We start from the raw sequence: 17,911 nt of genomic DNA, 5'->3' as shown, positions 1-17,911 counted from the left end.
TGTCTCTCCTCTTCCGAGTCCTGCCCCTGTCCTTGCTGCCTACCTCGACTGGCTCTGCCCCTTGGGCGGGGGTGGGGGGTGAGGGTGGGGCAGACGGAGCATCTGCAGAGCCAGGAAGGCTCGTGCGTGATGGGTCCAGGTTGGGAACACCCCCGACACATATTTTAGAAGGTGATGGAATGGGTAGTGTTTGGAGGTGAAGGAGAGTGGAAGGAAAAAAAAAATGTTCTCACACTTAGGAAGTCTGTTTCTATCAAAATAGTACAAGTCTCTTGTGTCCTCATTCTAGCAGGTCCCCCTTGGTACTTGTACCAGATGATGTGCTGTGAGCCTCTGATGGCTTAAAAGTGACGACTTTACATTTCCTTAAATATATTCTGCCCACCAGACTTGCCAGGTTCCGGAAGTCCCGAGGGCAGATTCCCGAAATCTCCAGCCTAAGGCAGTTTTGCAGTCTTAGGAGTTGTGTATCAGCACCTCCTGGGGAATGTGTTAAAATGAAGATTCCAGGGCCCCACCCTGAGATAACTGGTCCTAACTAGATGGGCTACCTGAGCCAGGGAGAGACCCACTGTCTAGAGCACCAACTGGTTCCACCCTCCCAGCTTTATTCCTGCAAATAGTCTGAAGTGGGGAGGATTGCCCCTGGGAGCTAGGCAGCAGACTAGGTATCTTGTGGTGAAGAACTTGTGCTTTGGTCAAGACAGATGTGGAACCCTGGATCTTTCACTTATTAGTGATGTGACCTTGGATGGTTAACGACTCTGAACGTGGTTTACCCGTCTGTGAAATGGGCACGATGATGTTTTCTTCTGCATAAAGTAAAGAGTCAGGATTAAAGGAGTAAAGGGATATTGGGCTTTTAGCCCAGTGCCTGGCAGGTCCTGGGACTCCGGGCAGTTGGAACCTGTTACTGTGGCCCTTCTCCTCCTTCCCCTCATCTACCCCTCCCCCTACCATCACCAGCAGAACCACAAGATTCCCTTTTGTCTCTTCCTTGTTGCTCTGGGGCTTCTGACTCCTGGTGAAGCAGGTGATTTGGGGGAACATGTCTGGAGGGTCCTCCCCATCTCCGCTAATGTCTGATTTCTGTCTCTAGGATCATCTAAACTTCTACTGTACCGGCAGCAGCCTGGGAAACTTGCTCCTGTCCGTCAAGTGTGAGGAGGCCGAGGGTGTTGAGTACCTTCGGATCATTCTCAGGTGGGGCTTTGGCGCTGTTGGAGGCCACGCCTCTAGTGGCCAGTACCCAGAAATACCGGTCTGACTGGTCTGGTCTGGGTGTGCTGGGGAAATAAACCTGGCTAGAGTCTTGGGGATCTGTGTGAGTTGCCAGGCGGGGAGACCAGGTATCTGTGCCAGCTGGCTGACTGCAGGAGTCAGCGTGGTGTCTGGTCTCAAGGTCACCTAGACCATACCCCCACGGGCTTCTCTTGTGGGGACTGGGACTCAGAGGAAGGTGGTTCATCCTGCTGAGATGCAGCTCCAGACTGTCCTGGGAGAAGGTTTACCAGAACACTGCCTCCAGCGTGCATCTGGCCTTGGAAAATAGGTCCCAAAGCATCTCTGTGTACCCTGGGTTCCCCAAAAAGGAATGGTGGTAACAACCGGAGCACTGATTCACAGCCAGGCTGGGGACCTCTCTCCAGATTATGACCTTCTCAAGGGCAGGAACTGGAATTGGTTTCTGTTGGGCTTACGTGTTTTTTAAGAACATCTTTTGCAATGATGACAGCGGGATGGTCCATGTTCTCCTCAGGCCTAGTGGTGAGAAACACAGAGGATTTTAATGCATGGCACAGTATGATTTTATTGATTTGCACAGGATGCTGTAGGAACACAGAGAGTCAATCTTAAATATCTCTGTCCCCATTGGGCTGGTGGAGAAGCGGGGAAAATCAGCAATGGTGCTTAGCAGTGTGCTGGGAACCTGTCAAGCTCCCAGTCCATATTTGTGAATCTAATTGGAAGTCCTTGATGGTATTTGGAAAAGAGCAATAGCATTTTTTCTCTGCCCAAGTTTTGAGATAAAAATGGGATGGAGAGTGACAACTAGCCTTGCAACGGGAAGGATAGGAGGAGTGGGGAGCTGGTACAAGGAAGTTGTCAGCACTTACCCAATTTTGATTTGCTCTTTCTTAAGAAAGGAACCAATTTTCTTTGCTGAGGTTCACCTGGCTAGAAATGATGTTTGCAAGGCAAGGAAGAGTCCATTAAATCACTAGCACTAATATTCTGAGAGAGTAATACCTGGATCCCCATATCCTAATAGGATTTCAAGTTGGTGAACCTCTGTGAAGAAAATTACTTCCTTTCTTAATAAAACTCAGACCCAGATGGGGTAGCATTTCTGAGTAAGAAGATAATTGAACACAAGGATCTAACCCTCTTTTTCTAATACCATATCCTATCTGAAATGCCACACCTGGACTTAAAGAGAGAGAAAGATGCTTGGCACACAGCATATTTTGATGATTTTTATATTCTTTGGTAATCTATGGGGTGATATTGAGAACTGACCTCAGTGCCTCTTCCTTAGAAAGCAGTGTAATGAGGGAACAGATGAAATGGAAATTGCTCAGTCGTGTCTGACTCTGCCATCTCAGGGACTATACTGTCCATGGAACTCTCCAGGCCAGAATACTGGAGTGGGTAGCCTTTCCCTTCTCCAGGGGATCTTCCCAACCCAGGGAAGATCTAACCCAGGTTTCCCGCATGTTGGAGATAATTCTGTGCTGTTTAGAAGTAAGGGTGAGCCCTGGAATATTCAGGGGTCTTTCCACATGGAACCACTTTTGTTGTTTTGGGTCAACAGCATTTGAAATCAATGCCTAGGGGAGAGACTTCCCTGGTGGTCCAGTGGCTAAGACTCCACCCTTCCAGTGCAGGGGGCCCGGGGTTTGATCCCTGGTCAGGGAACTAGATCCCACATGCTGCAATGAAGATTTCGCATGCTGTAACTAAAAAAATCTCACATACGACAAGGAAGATCAAAGATCCCTCGTGCTACAACTAAGACCAGGCACAGCCAAATAAATAAATACTAAAAAGAAATGCATAGGATTCTTTTTTTAAAAAAAGGCCCTGGGGAGTTAAGCTCAAATGTGGCTTTCCCAGTAGAAATCCACTGAGCAGGGTGGCAGAGAAAAGCCATTCACCAGCTAGGAAGTTGGGTAGCCACATGGTATACCGAAAGCCAGATGTAAAAAAAATTGGCCCCACGGCCTAGTAACTTCACCAGGCACAAAGAAGAAATTATGCAGAGATGAAATTCCCCTGCTGGCAGTGACTCTATCCCAGCTTCTTCCTCATTCCCTGTCAGCTTCTGGATTATTTAACTGATGTCTTAGAGCAACCAGCTCTCCAGCTAAAATCTGAGGATTCTAACAACATGTGTGTGCTGTGAGAGTTGCCAAGGAGAATCTCCTTACAATTCGGAGACAAGTAACAAGCCCAAGCGGAGAAGGCACTGGCGACCCACTCCAGTACTCTTGCCTGGAAAATCCCATGGACGGAGGAGCCTGGTGGGCTACAGTCCATGGGGTAGCTAAGAGTTGGACATGACTGAGCGACTTCACTTTTCACTTTCATGCATTGGAGAAGGAAATGGCAACCCACTCCAGTGTTATTGCCTGGAGAATCCCAGGGACAGGGGAGCCTGGTGGGCTGCCATCTATGGGGTCGCACAGAGTTGGACATGACTGAAGCGACTTAGCAGCAGCAGCAACAAGCCTGAGTAGAGGTCACCTTTTTCAATGTGTGTGCTTGGTGAGTCGCTAAGTCATGTCCAACTCTTTTGTAACCCCATGGACTGCCCACTAGAGTCCTCTGTCTATGGAATTTTCCAGGCAAGAATACTGGAGTGGGTTGCCATTTTCTACTCCAGGGGATCTTCCTGACCCAGGGATTGAACCCGTGTCTCTCATGTCTCCAGCATTGGCAGGTGGATTCTTTACCACTGTGCAACCTGGGAAGCTCCACCTTTCTTAAGTTTGGATATAAAGAGAAGGAGAGGGAAAAAAAAAAAACCCAAACCCTAATAGTTTGGTGAAAGAAAAGATCCTGCATCTAAAAAAGCATAACTTAGCGTTTAGAGTGGAGAAGGCGATGGCACCCCACTCCAGTACTCTCGCCTGGAAAATCCCATGGACGGAGGGGCCTGGTAGGCTGCAGTCCATGGGGTCGCTAAGAGTCAGACACGACTGAGTGACTTCACTTTCCCTTTTCACTTTCATGCATTGGAGAAGGAAATGGCGACCCACTCCGGTATTCTTGCCTGGAGAATCCCAGGGACAGAGGAGCCTAGTGGGCTGCCATCTATGGGGTCGCACAGAGTCGGACACGACTGAAGCGACTTAGCAGCAGCAGCAGCAGCAGCAGCAGCAGTGTTTAGAGGATAGGAAAATATCCAAGCTTTGGAAAGGATTTATTATAGCAAGCCAAGTTAAATTCTGATATCCATTAACTTTGTATTTTTAGCAAACCTCTAGAAAAAATAAACTGTTTTAAAAACAAAAGGTTAGGGACATCTCTGGCAGTCCAGTGGTTAAGACCTGGGGATCGAACCCACATCTCTTGCATCTCTTGCATTGGCAGGCAGATTCTTAACCACTGAGCCACCAGAGAAGCTCATTGTGTTCAACCCATGCTATTATATCCGAAATTTCATTTGAAGCAGATGCTTTTCTAGGAGGGCATACGTGACTAGATTTAACACGAGGTGAAAAACCTGACCAGATCAATAACAGTAGTGGAATAAATTGAAAAGTTCTCAAATAATTCTCTCTCCAGAAGTTTCTAGATCTAGATGGTTTGCAGGTAGTTATTTGAAACTTGTAAAGAACAGATTTCATTTAGAACTTCAAAGATAAATAGGAATTTTTAAAGCTACCTAAAAATAGATTATCTATGAATGACAACCAGGCTGAGAGCAAGTTTCTTATCAGCCATGGGACAGTGGGACAGTAGCTTTAAAATGGTGGAAGAAAGCTGTTCATACATTTAAAAAAAATGAAGGGAGTACATTATTCACAGAATCTAACTGAAAGAATCACTAAAGGATATACTTCAGCTAGAAGAAAATAAAAACCAAAAGAAAAGATGCAACTAAAAAGTAAGAAGAAATAGATATACTATGTTGATAAATTTAATTACGACTGGAAAAAAGAATTTTTTTAAAGAAAAAATTCTTTTTTTTTCCTAGAAAAAATTCTTGAATTAAATTTATAAACAGTTATACAAAAGACAGTGGGAAGGAAAGAGTTCAGTAGCTTTTGTGTCTTCTTCCTTCCTCAGGAGAGAAATAGCAAGTAAGTTTAGAGCTTGTTGGAAAAATATAAATAGGTGTATTGGAAGTTATAGAAATACAATATATAGCTCTTAAACTAGCAGAGGGATAAAAAGAATTTTAAAAAGTTTACCAAACTGAAGGCAGGGAAGGAGAAAAAAGAAAAAACACAGGGTTATTAACAACACAAAGTGATAAAAACAATTCCAAGTATATGAGTAAGCACAAGTACAAATAGTCTATGAAAATCTCGGGCTATGGGATTGAACTAAAATGCAGCTGTATTCTACTTGTAAGAGTCATGTCTAAAGAAGAATGACATGGGAAGATTTAAAATGAAGAAATAGAAAAAGATATTCTGGAAAAATACTAGCTAAGAAATCTGGCGTCGGAATAGTACTGTCGGAAAAAAATAGAATTTCAAGGACAATGCATCAGTAGAGATAAAAGGAGCACTCTGGTAACTTGGGAATCCTTCCCTGCTCCTGATTTCCTTGCTTTGTGAAGGGAACACGTCTGGGTAGCACTCCTGGCTCTCTCCACCCTCTTGGTAGGTAAATGTGCAGTAAGAACTTGATGTAGGTAGCTGTATCCTTTTCGCTTTTCCTCTTGAAGCTGTCTGCCCTTGGGGCAATCCCTCTGCTCCCTGTATTGTAGCCTCACCTGAGCAGACCCCAGGAGAGGGGGTTTATCCCTGCCCCACACTGTCTGTGACTGGTGGATAACTCTGGGGTTTAGTTTAAACATCCATTTCAGCTTCACGCTAAGCTACTGTGCTTCCTCTTCACCTTTATCAGTACCAAAGGAGTCATTTTCATTTCCAACTGCCTTACTTTTTTTTTTTTTTTTGGTCATGCTGTGTGGCGTGTGGGATCTTAGATCTCTAACCCGAGCCCTTTGCAATGGGAGTGCGGAGTCTTAACCACTGAACTACCAGCAAAGTCCCCAGCTGCCTTACTTTTAATTTCTATTTTTTTTTTTCTTCTGATTTTGTTCATAACTTGGGCCAGGAAAGACGCTCTTTACTGGACCCCTCAGAGGCCTTAGCCTACATGATGATCAAAAGAACAGTCCACCTGGAAAGTCTAACAGTCGTGAACTTGTACTTAGTAACATAGTCTTGAGGTTAAAGAGGCAAATGCTGATAGGAATGTGAGTAGACAAATCCTCAGCTACAGTTGGAGATTTCAGGAACACCTCTTAGATACCAATGGGCCAAGCAGACACAAAAATTATGAGGATATAGATTTGAACAACACAGTTAACAAATTTGATCTTCTAACATACATTCCTGATACATTCCTGAACTCAACAAAAGAAAAAAAAAGACATTCTTTTCAAGCTCACATGGACATGAAAAAACAGTCCGTGAATCAAGTTAGCAAATTTCAAATAATAAATATCATATCTGGGGGCTTCTCTTGAGGCTCAGCTGGTAAAGAATCCGTTTGTGATGCGGGAGACGTGGGTTCGATCCCTAGATTGGGAATATCACCTAGAGAAGGGAATGGCTACCCACTCCAGTATTCTGGCCTAGAGAATTCCATAGACTGTATAGACCATGAGGTCGCAAAGAGTTGGACATGACCGAGTGACTTTCTAACTAATGTAATAGGTTATATGCCCAGAATATACAAAAATTAAATTAGAAGTCAGCAATTAAAATACTGAAAGATAAAACTCGTACATTTGGAATGGTAAAAAAAAAAAAAAAAACAAAGAAAACCCTTTTAAATAACTCATGTGCTGAAGGGGAAATCACAAAAGAACTGACAAAATATTTAGAACTAAGTGACAGTGAAAATACCACCTATCAATGTGTGGGATGCAGCTAAAGTGGTACTTAGGGAGAGATGCATAGTTTTAAATGCATTTGTAAAAAAGAAGAAAGATTCAGTGTGTAAGCATGCAGGTTGGGATGTTAGAAAAAGAATGTTGTTGTTCAGTTGCTAAGTTGTATACAACTCTTTGCGATCCCATCGACTACAGCATGCCAGGCTCCCCTATCCCCCACTATCTATAGCGTCGGTGATGCTATCTAACTATTTCATCTTCTGCCTCCCCTTTCTCCTTTTGCCTTCAATCTTTCCCAGCATCAGGGTCTTTTCCAGTGAGTCAGCTCTTGGCATCAGGTGCCCAAAATATTGGAGCTTTAGCTTCAGCATCAGTCCCTCTAATGAAAATTCAGAGTTGACTTCCTTTAGGATTGACTGGTTTGATCTCCATGCAGTCCAAGCGACTCTCAAGAGTCATCTCCAGTACCACGATTTGAAAGCAACAGTTATTTGGTGCTCAGCCTTCTTTATGGTCCAACTCTCACATCCATACATGACTACTGGAAAAAAACAACCATAGCTTTGACTCTACGGACCTTTGTCAGCAAAGTGTTGTCTCTGGTTTTTAATACACTATCTAGGTTTGTCATAGCTTTAGGCAAAGCAGAAACCAAAGAAAATAGAAGGAAAGAAAAAAGGCAAGCATAAGCTAGTGAAGTAGAAAGCAAAAAAAAAAAAGAATAGAGATAGTAAACAAATTAAAAGCTATCTCTTTGAAAAGATTAATAAACTAAACCCCCAGCAAGGGCTGATAATGAAAACAGAAAAGATACCAAGAGAAACTATTTCTGCAATGAAGGAAGGGTTACAAGTACAAATAGAAATGAAGTCTTAAGAGAACACCAAAAACAACTTTATATTAATGCATTTGATGGATGATTTTATAGAATAAAACATAGATTACCAAAATTGACTCGGTGAAGAGTAGACAACCTTAACATTCACCGTTAAAGAACCTAACTGGTAGCCAACAGTATCCTCCAAATGAAAAAGAGCAGGCCCAGAGATTTCACAGATAGATTCTAGCAAATCTTTATGGGACAGAAAATTCTTATGGTATACAAACTATTTCAAAGGATGAGATGCTTCCTATTTTTTGAGGTTTGATATTAAAACTTGACAAGGGAAGCACAAGAAAATAAAATAGGCCAGTGTTGCTACTGAATATAGGTATGAAACTCTAAATGAAATATCAACAAGTTAAATTCAGGAGGATATGAAAAAAAAATAATACAGCATAAGCAAGTGGAGTTTTACCCAGGAAATGAAAAGATAGCTCAACAGAAATGTAATCCACCAGGTTAACAGATTAAAAACCATATGATGATCTGAGCAGATGCAGAAAAGCATTCGGTGGAATTCAACACTTTCATAATGTGCTGAATGAATCAGGGGAATGGGCTAAATTTAGAATCTTATGGTGAATCTCTTTATAAAGCAACTCGCATCCCATTTATATTTTGAGTAAGTCCAGATTTTCAAATATTAGGTTTTCTTTTCTTAAGGTTTAATTGCATGTCAGACCCGAATATATCCAGAAGCTCTGCCTACTTCTTCTGGAGAACACAAAAAACCCAGCAAGAAGCAAAAACATAATGTTGAATTTGAAGGTGACTATTTGCATTTCCTGGGTTTCAGTTGCAGTCAGCTGTACCTAGCAGGTTCTTTGAGTATCCATTTCCCATGGGGTCCCTAAGTAGGATTCTGTTTTCCCATTTTAGTCGGGGGCACCCAATGCCTGGGTCGGGTGGCATGAGGCAGGTCTGACCCAGGGGTGACATGAATCAGGTACCTGCTTTGTGGCTTGTTCTGACCTCAGCCACTTTCCTCATTGACTCCATTTCTGTGGACTCCCCTTTCTCATCCTCATCCATGTCGTGAAAGGTGATCTTCACCTCTTCTTATCTTTTGAACGTGTGTAGGTCCAAAGTGAAGACGGTGCACGAGCGGATTCCCTTGGCCGGACTGAGCAAGTTGCCCAGTGTCCCTCAGATCGCAAAGGTAAAAGCTGGCACCAAGAGGAGGTGGCTTCCTCTTTTAGGCCGGGTCTTGGGGGTACAGGCTTGTCCTGGGTAGGCTCTGCCCTTGGGAAGGAGGAGCCACTGTCCTCTTGGATCCTTGACTGTATGCATGGGGTGGGGGAGCTGTTGGTGGATACCCCCAAATCCCTACTCCACGTCATCCTCGCTGCTGAGGCCGCTCAGGGAACAGGCTGCTCTTATCCCAGGTTCTTACACCAAGTTCACAGCTAGTTCAGGAGACCAGAGAAATGGAGAGACAGGCCTGGATATGGAGAGTATGGTGGGGCTTCAGAGGAGGATGGAGGGGAGGGGGCAGCTGGGAGCCTTACAGCAGAGGATGGTTGGGGTTGAGGGATGGTCAAGCTGTTGATCCAGACGGAGAAGCCCTTCAGGTAAGGAGCCATCAGTGGATGGAGGGGCCCGGGTCCCTTCTCTGGGATGCTGGGAACTGAGTCAGAAACGTGGGGCAAGAAGGATGATCAGCTGCGTTGGGTTGGACCCACACTCCGGGAGCGGGAAGGCCAGGCAGAGCTGTGCTGGATACCTTTGATGGCCTCACTTCAGTGGGAAACACCAGGAAGGTCTCTTGACTTTCCTGACCACATGCGAGTGACCAGCAGTGCCCAGCATCTGACCCCAGACCCCTGGGCCCTGCAGATCTTGGCCTCATGCTCTTTCCCTTGGTGGGCAGGGCAGCCCAGGTGTGCTCCGTGGACATGGCCCCTGAGCTGTGTGTTTCTCTCTCCCCGCTCAGGCTTTCTGTGACGACGCAGTGGGGCTGAAATTCAACCCTGTCCTGTACCCCAAGGTGAGGACCTTTTCCTTCCCCCTGACTCAGGCCGCTGCCGCTTGGCTTGGATTTGCATGCCTGTGGCTCTGTGGGAAGTTCTATGCATCTTGGGGGTTTTTGTGGGGTCTCCATGACAAATCTCCATGTCTTCCCCTCTCCCTGCCCACCCCTTCACAAACTGATCTGCTGGAAACCCATCCTCATTCACGCCTGGGTCTCTGGCCCCCATGAATGGGGACAGCAGACGGGTAGCAGTTTCTCCATCTCACCCTGATTGAACCTCCCCAAGGCTGGTGCTGAGCTGGGGAGTGATTCTGCCTCTAGGTGGGGGGCTGCTGCAGACCTGGTCAGCCATGAGCATGGAGTCGGGGAGCAAGCAGAAGGCAGAACCCCACTAAGAAATACAAGGCCAGACCTCGGCTCCCCATTGCCGACATTATTGCAGTTCTGAGGCCTCACAAGCTAGGCCTCTTCCGCCGGGCTCTAGTTAATCGACTCGGCTGGTCCTCTGTTAACAGCTTCTTTAGGATTGGCCTGATCTTGACCCCAGTTCTGATGTGGGGGTGTGGGTGAGGAGAAAAACAGTATTCACAAAATGAACTCATAAGCCCATTCAAGAACAACTCGGCGTGAAAGGATCTAAATCACGCATGGACAGTGAATCACTTTAAATCGGTCATTGAGGGGTTTCCTTGGTGGTCCGGTGGTTAAGACTTCAAGTTCCCAATGCAGGGGGCATAGGTTTGATCCGTGGTTAGGGAACTAAGATCGCTCATGCCGCACAGCGCTGCCAAAAAATAAAAATACAATTTTTGTTTTAAATGAAAAAATAGTTGGCCATAGGAAGAGACCCAGGGCATTGGCCACTGCTTTGGGCGCCCGCAGGGTGTAGGCAGAGATCGTGCAAAGTGGTTGGTGCTCCTGAGCGTCCACTGTGGGCCAGCTGAGGCTGGCTGCGGCTGGTCAGTCCATTTCCTGAGTCCCGGTTTTGACAACCAGGAACCAGGAGGTGAAACGTCTGGTGGGGGTGTGTGTGAAGAGGGACCTTGTCCTGTCTGGGACACCCCAAACCCCTAGAATCAACACCTCAGATTTTCACGATTGTGCTTGACACTCTATTTGTCCCCACGCGGTGGCAGAGTTAATGGCAGAATCTTCTCCCATGTGGAGAATGTGCCAGAGTCCTTCTCCTCTAAGACAGCTCTTTCACCCCATCCGAGCATCCAAGGCACTTCCCAGTAATATGCTGCGCTCCATCAAACATTTTCTATCACTCAGACTGCCCTCCCTTTTGTAATTAAAGCTGAATTACTGAGGTTTAACCAAACATCAAAACCCCATCATAAAACCCTAACTTAACTACAAATTTGGCAATTTTCGTTGTCAAATCATAGCCACGGATGACTCTCATTTTTGTAGTGTTCTCTCTGTAGCTTGTAAAGCCTCCGGTTCTGGGAATAATGGAAGAGCAGCTGTATTTTCACGTTTTCTAGATTGGAAGGATTGCTTCGTCCGGCTGGGATGTTCATCTGGCTGAGATGTGTGCATGTTTTTACAGTTCACAGAGTTTAGAATGTTCCTTGGAGGCTATCCATGGCTCAGTGCCTCTTCCCGGGCAGGGCAGCTGCTCCGAGCCTTTGACTCATCCCAGACGGGAGTTGGGGGGCGCCCTCTGGGGTCAGGCAGTGCTGATCTTCCAGGTGAAGCTGAGACGTGTCCATTTCATCAGGCAGCTGAGAGCCACAGAGAGAGATGTCAGGTGTGACAGCTGACACGGGTCACGTACTCAAGCCAACAAGTTGTGTCTGGTTTGTTCTTTCCGTAGCATCTCATGTGGTTGAATCCTTCCTTTTTATTGCAGAGAATAGCCACTAAGTCTTCTCTTTCCTAACAATCTGGTCCAGCTCTGATCTTTCTAGAGGGTTTACCTAGATGTTGATGATAATAGCCGCTGAGTGCTCTGCACTTCGTGTGCCCCGTTTCCCTGAATCTTCACAGCCACATGTCTTCATTGAACAGATGAGGAAACTGAAGCCCAAGGAAGTTAAGTGGTTTAATCAAAGCTGCACAGGTAAAGCAGTGGCCTGAAAATTAGAGATTAGTGTTTCTGACCGACTCTTTGAAACACAAGAGACAATTAGATGGAACCAATGGTCAGGGTTTTTTGTTTGTTTTTTCTTTGCATATTGAATTAGGGTATGTTCCTCCTTAGAGATCTCTCATTTTATGGATAAGGGGGATTGAAGTCTGGACGGGAGCAGCGCCTTGCTGAAAATCTCTCTGCTGGACTTCCCTGGTGGTCCAGTGATTAAGAATCTGCCTGCCAGTGCAGGAGACATGGGTTCGATCCCTGATGCAGGAAGATCCCATGTGCTGTAGAGCAGCTAAGCTTGTGTGCCACAGCTACTAAAGACTATATGCTCTGGAGCCCATGCTCCGCAATAAGAGAAGCTGCTGCAATGAGAAGCCCATGCACTGCAGTTAAGAGTAGCCCCGCTTGCCTCAACTAGAGAATGCCCGTGCACAGCTGCGAAGATCCAGCACAGCCAAATAAAAAAAATTTGCTGATTAGAGGTGAAATTAGAGCTAGCATCATCCTTGATGACTATGGTTTTGGGGTTCCAGCTTCACTTTTACTCCCCAGATAAAAACACTGGGGTCAAGTCAGTTCCCTGTGTTCTGCAGGACTCTCTCTGTGCACAGGCATTGGCTGATAGATCTGGATGGAAATGGAAGGGGTGACCCAGAGGTTTCATCACTGGGGGAAGCCCAGGGGCTGGAAGCTAGCTGAGACCTTCGGAGCTGTATCCTGACTGTGTACTTGACTTCATCTCTTCTCTTCCTCCACGTGTGAACATCTCATATCAACCGGGGCCCGTCCTCCACTGAAATGGGTACTTCCCCTTCCACCTGACTCCTCACTCTGCCTCCAGGTTGGTAATCTGATTTCTTCTATTCCCTCGTATTCCAGGCCTCCCAAATGATTGTGTCCTACGACGAGCATGACGTCAACAACACATTCAAATTTGGGGTCATTTACCAGAAAGCCAGGCAGGTAAGCATCATGAATCCATGTCCCTCGAGCCTGTGTTTTCTCCCTGGGGATGCTTGTTTTCCCATTCCCCACACACAAGAGCTCCTGGATTATGTTCTTAAACATTGTGAGTACAACCATCCTGTCCACATAAGAATTAGACTGGAGGTGGCAGAGTCTTCAAGGTAGGCTGGTGCTCTCAAAAAGGCTTGCGCATCCTTGAAACAGCGATATAGTTTTTCATTTATGAATTCTAGTTTTTCCTGGCTTACTTCTGCTTGTGTTTAACAATGGGCTGTTGGTCACAAGAAAAATCAGACAGGGTGGAGGGGAATGGATTAGTGAAGGCTGCTTTCTTTCTGCCCACCACTCTCGCTGCTGGGAATTTGCTTTTGCTCCCCAGATGTGAGTAGTGTTCTGGCATTGAGTGTGTGCTCTCTGCCCAGGTCTTTGTTCATTGGTGTCATGTTGGTGGCTTCCAATAAGCCACGATGAAAGTATTCACAACATGGAAATGGGCAAACACCAGAGCTTCTGTTTTTTCTCTCTTTAGAGAGCAAGTTGTTAAAAATTTTTACCAGTACACACTGCTCATCCTTCTCTGTCTCTTGGGGTGCTTCATGTGCTGCTTTGGAGTTAGTTGACCAGAAATGTGTTTCTCAAAGTGTGTTCCATGAGACCCTCGTTGAGCAGTATGGTATTTCTCAAAATGTGATCCGTTAGACCTTAGTTGACCAGAATGGTGTTTCTCAAAGTATGTTCCATGAGACACTAGTCTGGTGAGGTACTCTATGAACAAATGAGTTCCAAGGGGAGTAATCAGTTGTGTGGGAACACTTTAAAGGTTCTGAGAGTTATAACTTTGTTGAACTCAGTATTTCCCATACTCATTTGACCACAAACTTCCCATCTTTACTACCATGAACGTTTATTAACATGCTGAGAAGTGGTCAGGATGTTAATACCACTATTTCCTCATCTGTGTTGGATGGGAGAAGGTTCCACATCCATTTCGTCTTTGTATCATCCAAAAGCCTAGCACGGTGACCTTATAGAAATACATTCAATTCTTTGTTATCTGAATGAATGAATGAATAAAGGTTTGGCCCTCCTTATGATAGGTCAATAGTATTTTTCAGTATTACCTCTGTCATCTCTTTTGCATGACAACATCTTTCTCAGCTGGATGATAGCTGACTTCCTTGTCTGAAGATATTAGACCACAAGAGGCATGCGTTTGCTTAAAAACACTCTAATTAATGAAGGCTTGAGGAGCTGAAAGACCAACACAGATGCATCTTATAATGTAAGGGAATTATTCAAGTAGCTGCTCTAATTATTTTCACATATTGCATTTTTATTTTGTACAGCTCTGATAATACAGTCCCACTAATTAAAGTTCTTTGCTTGTGAAATTTACCAAAGCAGATCTTATAAGGTGATTACAGTCCAATGTTCTGGCAGAATTATAATTACTGAACATTAACCATCCACCTCAGAGAAGGAATCTGAGGGAGTCTGCATGTTGTTCGCGTACCTGACGACTGAGGCAAGGAGTGGGCGCAAGGGCAGATAAAAGTCTCTTCTTAAAAAACATGAATTGTTGTTTTGCAAACCTACATTAGGAGGGATTAATATGAACATTTGTTGTGTGAAAGCCCTATGCTGGCCCTAGGATATAAATAAGCCCCATCTGACTCTCTGTTTGTCAGGCACTTTGCTAAGCACTGTGGCGGATACAGCAATAACTAGGAACCCCCTCCCTGAGTGCATGATCAAGCTCAAGGCCAATACAAAAATAAAGACAGTAATCCCAGACAGAGTTGAATCCTGGAGAGAGGTACACACCCCAGAGCATAAGCTAGATTGTTTTTTTTTTCAGGAGAAGATGTACATTGCCTGGAAGTGGTTATTCTACTGAACCCTAGCTTCCTGACCTGAGGCAGATAGCATATTGGGCTTGAGTTGTGATAGATCAGGCATTGGGAAACATTTTCTGCAAAGGGCCAGACAGTAAATACTTTAGACTTCTTGGGCGATACTGTTTGTGTTGCAGGTATTCAACCCTACCTCTGTAGTACAGAAGGAGCCACAGACAATATTAAATTAATTGGCCTGGCCGTGTTCCAGTAAAACTTTATTTATAAAACAGGCAGCAGGCCAGACTTGGCACCTCGGGACATAGTCTGCTGGCCCCTGCTAGAGAGCATTGTTTCTCAAACTTTAGACATTTACAAACCATATCCAAGATCATATCAGTCTACTCTTCTGTTTTTTTAATTGCACCTATACCGTACTTTCGAGGTGGCTCAGTGGTAAAGAATTCTCCTACCAGTGCAGGAGACGTGGGTTCAATCCCTGGGTCGGGAAGATCCCCTGGAGAAGGAAATGGCAACCCGCTCCAATATTCTTGCCTTTGGAATCCCATGGACAGAGGAGCCTGGCAGGCTATAGTCCATGGGTTCACAAAAGAGCTGGACGTGACTTAGCAACTCAACAACAACCACAGTCTGTGTAACCATTCACCCACTGAGGGGCAGACACCTGGGCTGTTTTCAGTCTGGGGCTATTATGAATAAAGCCACTGCGAACATTTATATACAGTTTTTTATGTGAGCAGAAGTTTTCATTTCTCTGGGATAAATATTTAGGAAGACAATTGCCTGGGTGTGTGGTGATTATATGTTTAGTTTTATAAGAAACTACCAAGCTGTTTTCTAGCATGGTTGTTCTGTTTTACATTCCTACCAGCAATGTGTGAGTGATCCATTTTCTCTACCTCCTTGCCAGCATTTGGTGCTGCTACTATTTCGCGTTTTAGCCATTCCAGTAGATGTGTGGTGAGATCTCATGATGCTTTTAATTTGCACCTCTCTAATGGCTAATGATGGGGCTTCCCTGTTGGCTTAGTGGGTAAGGAATCTTCCTGCAGTGCTGGAGACACGGGTTTGATCTCTGGGTCGGGAAGATCCCCTGGAGGAGGAAATGGCGACTGACTCCAGTATTCTTGCCTGGGAAGTCCCGTGGACAGAGGAGCCTGGCGAGCTACAGTCTGTGGGGTCACAAAGCGCTGGACACACTGAGTGACTAAGCATATTCACAAGCACAATGGCTAATAACAGTGAACATCCTTTCTCATTTGAACATCATATGTGCCATCTGTGTATCCTCTTGAGTGAAATGACTGTTCGTGTCCTTTGACCATTTCCTAATTGGATTTTTTTTTTCCTGTTGAGTTTAAAATGTTTAAATAACAGCTTTATTGAGGTATAACTGACATACCATACAATTCACAACAGCATGTGACTTATATCTCAATACAGTGCACAGTTCAGTGGTTTGTAGTATATTCACAGAATTGTGCAGTTATTACCACTAACTACAGAAAAGTTTCATCACGCCTAAAAGAAACTCCATACCTAATAGTCACTTCCATCATCCCCATTCTCTGTAGCTCCTGTCAGCCACGTATCTATTTCTACTATCTCTGTGGATTTGCTGGATATTTCACATAAATGGAATCATAATATGTGGCTTTTGATGTCAGTTCTTTTACTTAGCATAATGCTTTCAAGGTTCATTCACGTTGTGCAATGAATCAGTACTTTATTCTTTTTTCATGGCTGAATTATATCCCATTGTATGGATATACCACATTTTAGCTTCCCTGGTGGCTCAGATGGTTAAGACTCTGCAATGCAGAGAGACACGGATTTGATCCCTGGGTTGGGAAGATCCCCCTGGAGAAGGAAATGCCTACCTACTCCAGTTTTCTTGCCTGAAGAATCCCATGGCCAGGGGAGCCTGGAAGGCCGCAGTCCATGGGGTCGAAAAGAAACAGACACAGCCGAGTGACTATCACTTTCACCACATTTTGTTTATCTGTTTATCAGTTGACGGACATTGGGGTTGTCTCCACTCTGGGACTATTATGAATAATAATAATATTAACATTTGTATACAAGTTGTTTTTTTGTTTGTATAAACTGTTGTTTTTGTGTCTCTTGGGTGTATTCTTAGGAGTGGAATTTCTGGTCATATGGTAACTCCATGTTTAGCTTTTTAAGTAACTGCCAGACTATTTTCCAAAGAAATGGTACATTTTACATTCCCACCAGCGATGTATGAGGGTTTTGATTTTTCCATATCCTCACCAACACTTCTTGTTGTCTTTCTTTTTGATTATAGTGTGAAGTGCTGTCTCACTGTGGTTTTGGTTACTATTGAGTTTTGAGAGTTCTTTGTATATTTCCGATACAAATCCTTTGTCAGAAGTCCTATTATGAATTTTTCAGTTTTGGATTGGTTTATGGTATCAAGTCTAAGAACGCTTTCCTTCAGCTTTGTCCTTTTATTTTTTCCTTTGAGACTCAATTTATTTTCTGTACCTACAACACAGTGTTGTTGTAAAGACACAATGATGAAATTATTTTGGAAACTCTCAAGTACTTTAAAAAGTCACGTATTAATATTATCATATAGTGTGCAATGAAATTATGGCTAGCTAGATTGGAAGTTATGTATCCATAGGCTTGGGAAAATGTATTATCCATTAAACTTTGGAAGCTTTTAAAAAATCAAGGTATCTGAATACTGGTCATGCCTTTTTCTTTTTAAAGTGATCAGTGAGCAGTAGCTCTTGTTCAAATAGAAATCTTCCTTAATCACCCCCCAAATCCAGCTCTGCTGAGTGAGTCCCATTAGTCCTTCCTCCTGAGGATGACAGAGCCACTGAGTGTGACTGTGCAGAATGGGGAAAGGGAGAAAGGGACCAGGTATCCGGACAACCACATTCCCTCCCTTGGTGGCACCAGTAAGCCTTTTTCTTTTTTCCTTAACTCTTGTCCCTGATCCTGTTTCTCTTTCAGACCCTGGAGGAGGAGCTGTTTGGGAACAATGAAGAGAGCCCAGCTTTCAAGGAGTTCTTGGAACTATTAGGGGACA

At 44.5% G+C, this 17,911-nt stretch overlaps 1 protein-coding gene across 1 annotated transcript in view; it reads left to right on the top strand.

The window, feature by feature from the left end:
• The window catches only part of RAP1GAP2 (RAP1 GTPase activating protein 2), a 186,729-nt gene that overhangs the window by 129,742 nt on the left and 39,076 nt on the right, over nucleotides 1–17,911 (top strand). Inside the window, exons 8-12 of the mRNA XM_010861308.1 lie at nucleotides 1,100–1,203; nucleotides 9,045–9,123; nucleotides 9,898–9,951; nucleotides 12,905–12,988; nucleotides 17,836–17,910. Of these exons, the coding sequence (XP_010859610.1) occupies nucleotides 1,100–1,203; nucleotides 9,045–9,123; nucleotides 9,898–9,951; nucleotides 12,905–12,988; nucleotides 17,836–17,910 (396 nt within the window). The remainder of the gene's footprint in view (nucleotides 1–1,099; nucleotides 1,204–9,044; nucleotides 9,124–9,897; nucleotides 9,952–12,904; nucleotides 12,989–17,835; nucleotide 17,911) is intronic.

Source organism: Bison bison, unplaced genomic scaffold (genome assembly GCF_000754665.1).
Source record: "Bison bison bison isolate TAMUID 2011002044 unplaced genomic scaffold, Bison_UMD1.0 scf7180017864472, whole genome shotgun sequence".
Classification (NCBI taxonomy): Eukaryota; Metazoa; Chordata; class Mammalia; order Artiodactyla; family Bovidae; genus Bison; species Bison bison.
The sequence above is the reverse complement of the archived record's forward strand: the minus strand, read 5'-3'. Positions and strand labels throughout refer to the sequence as shown.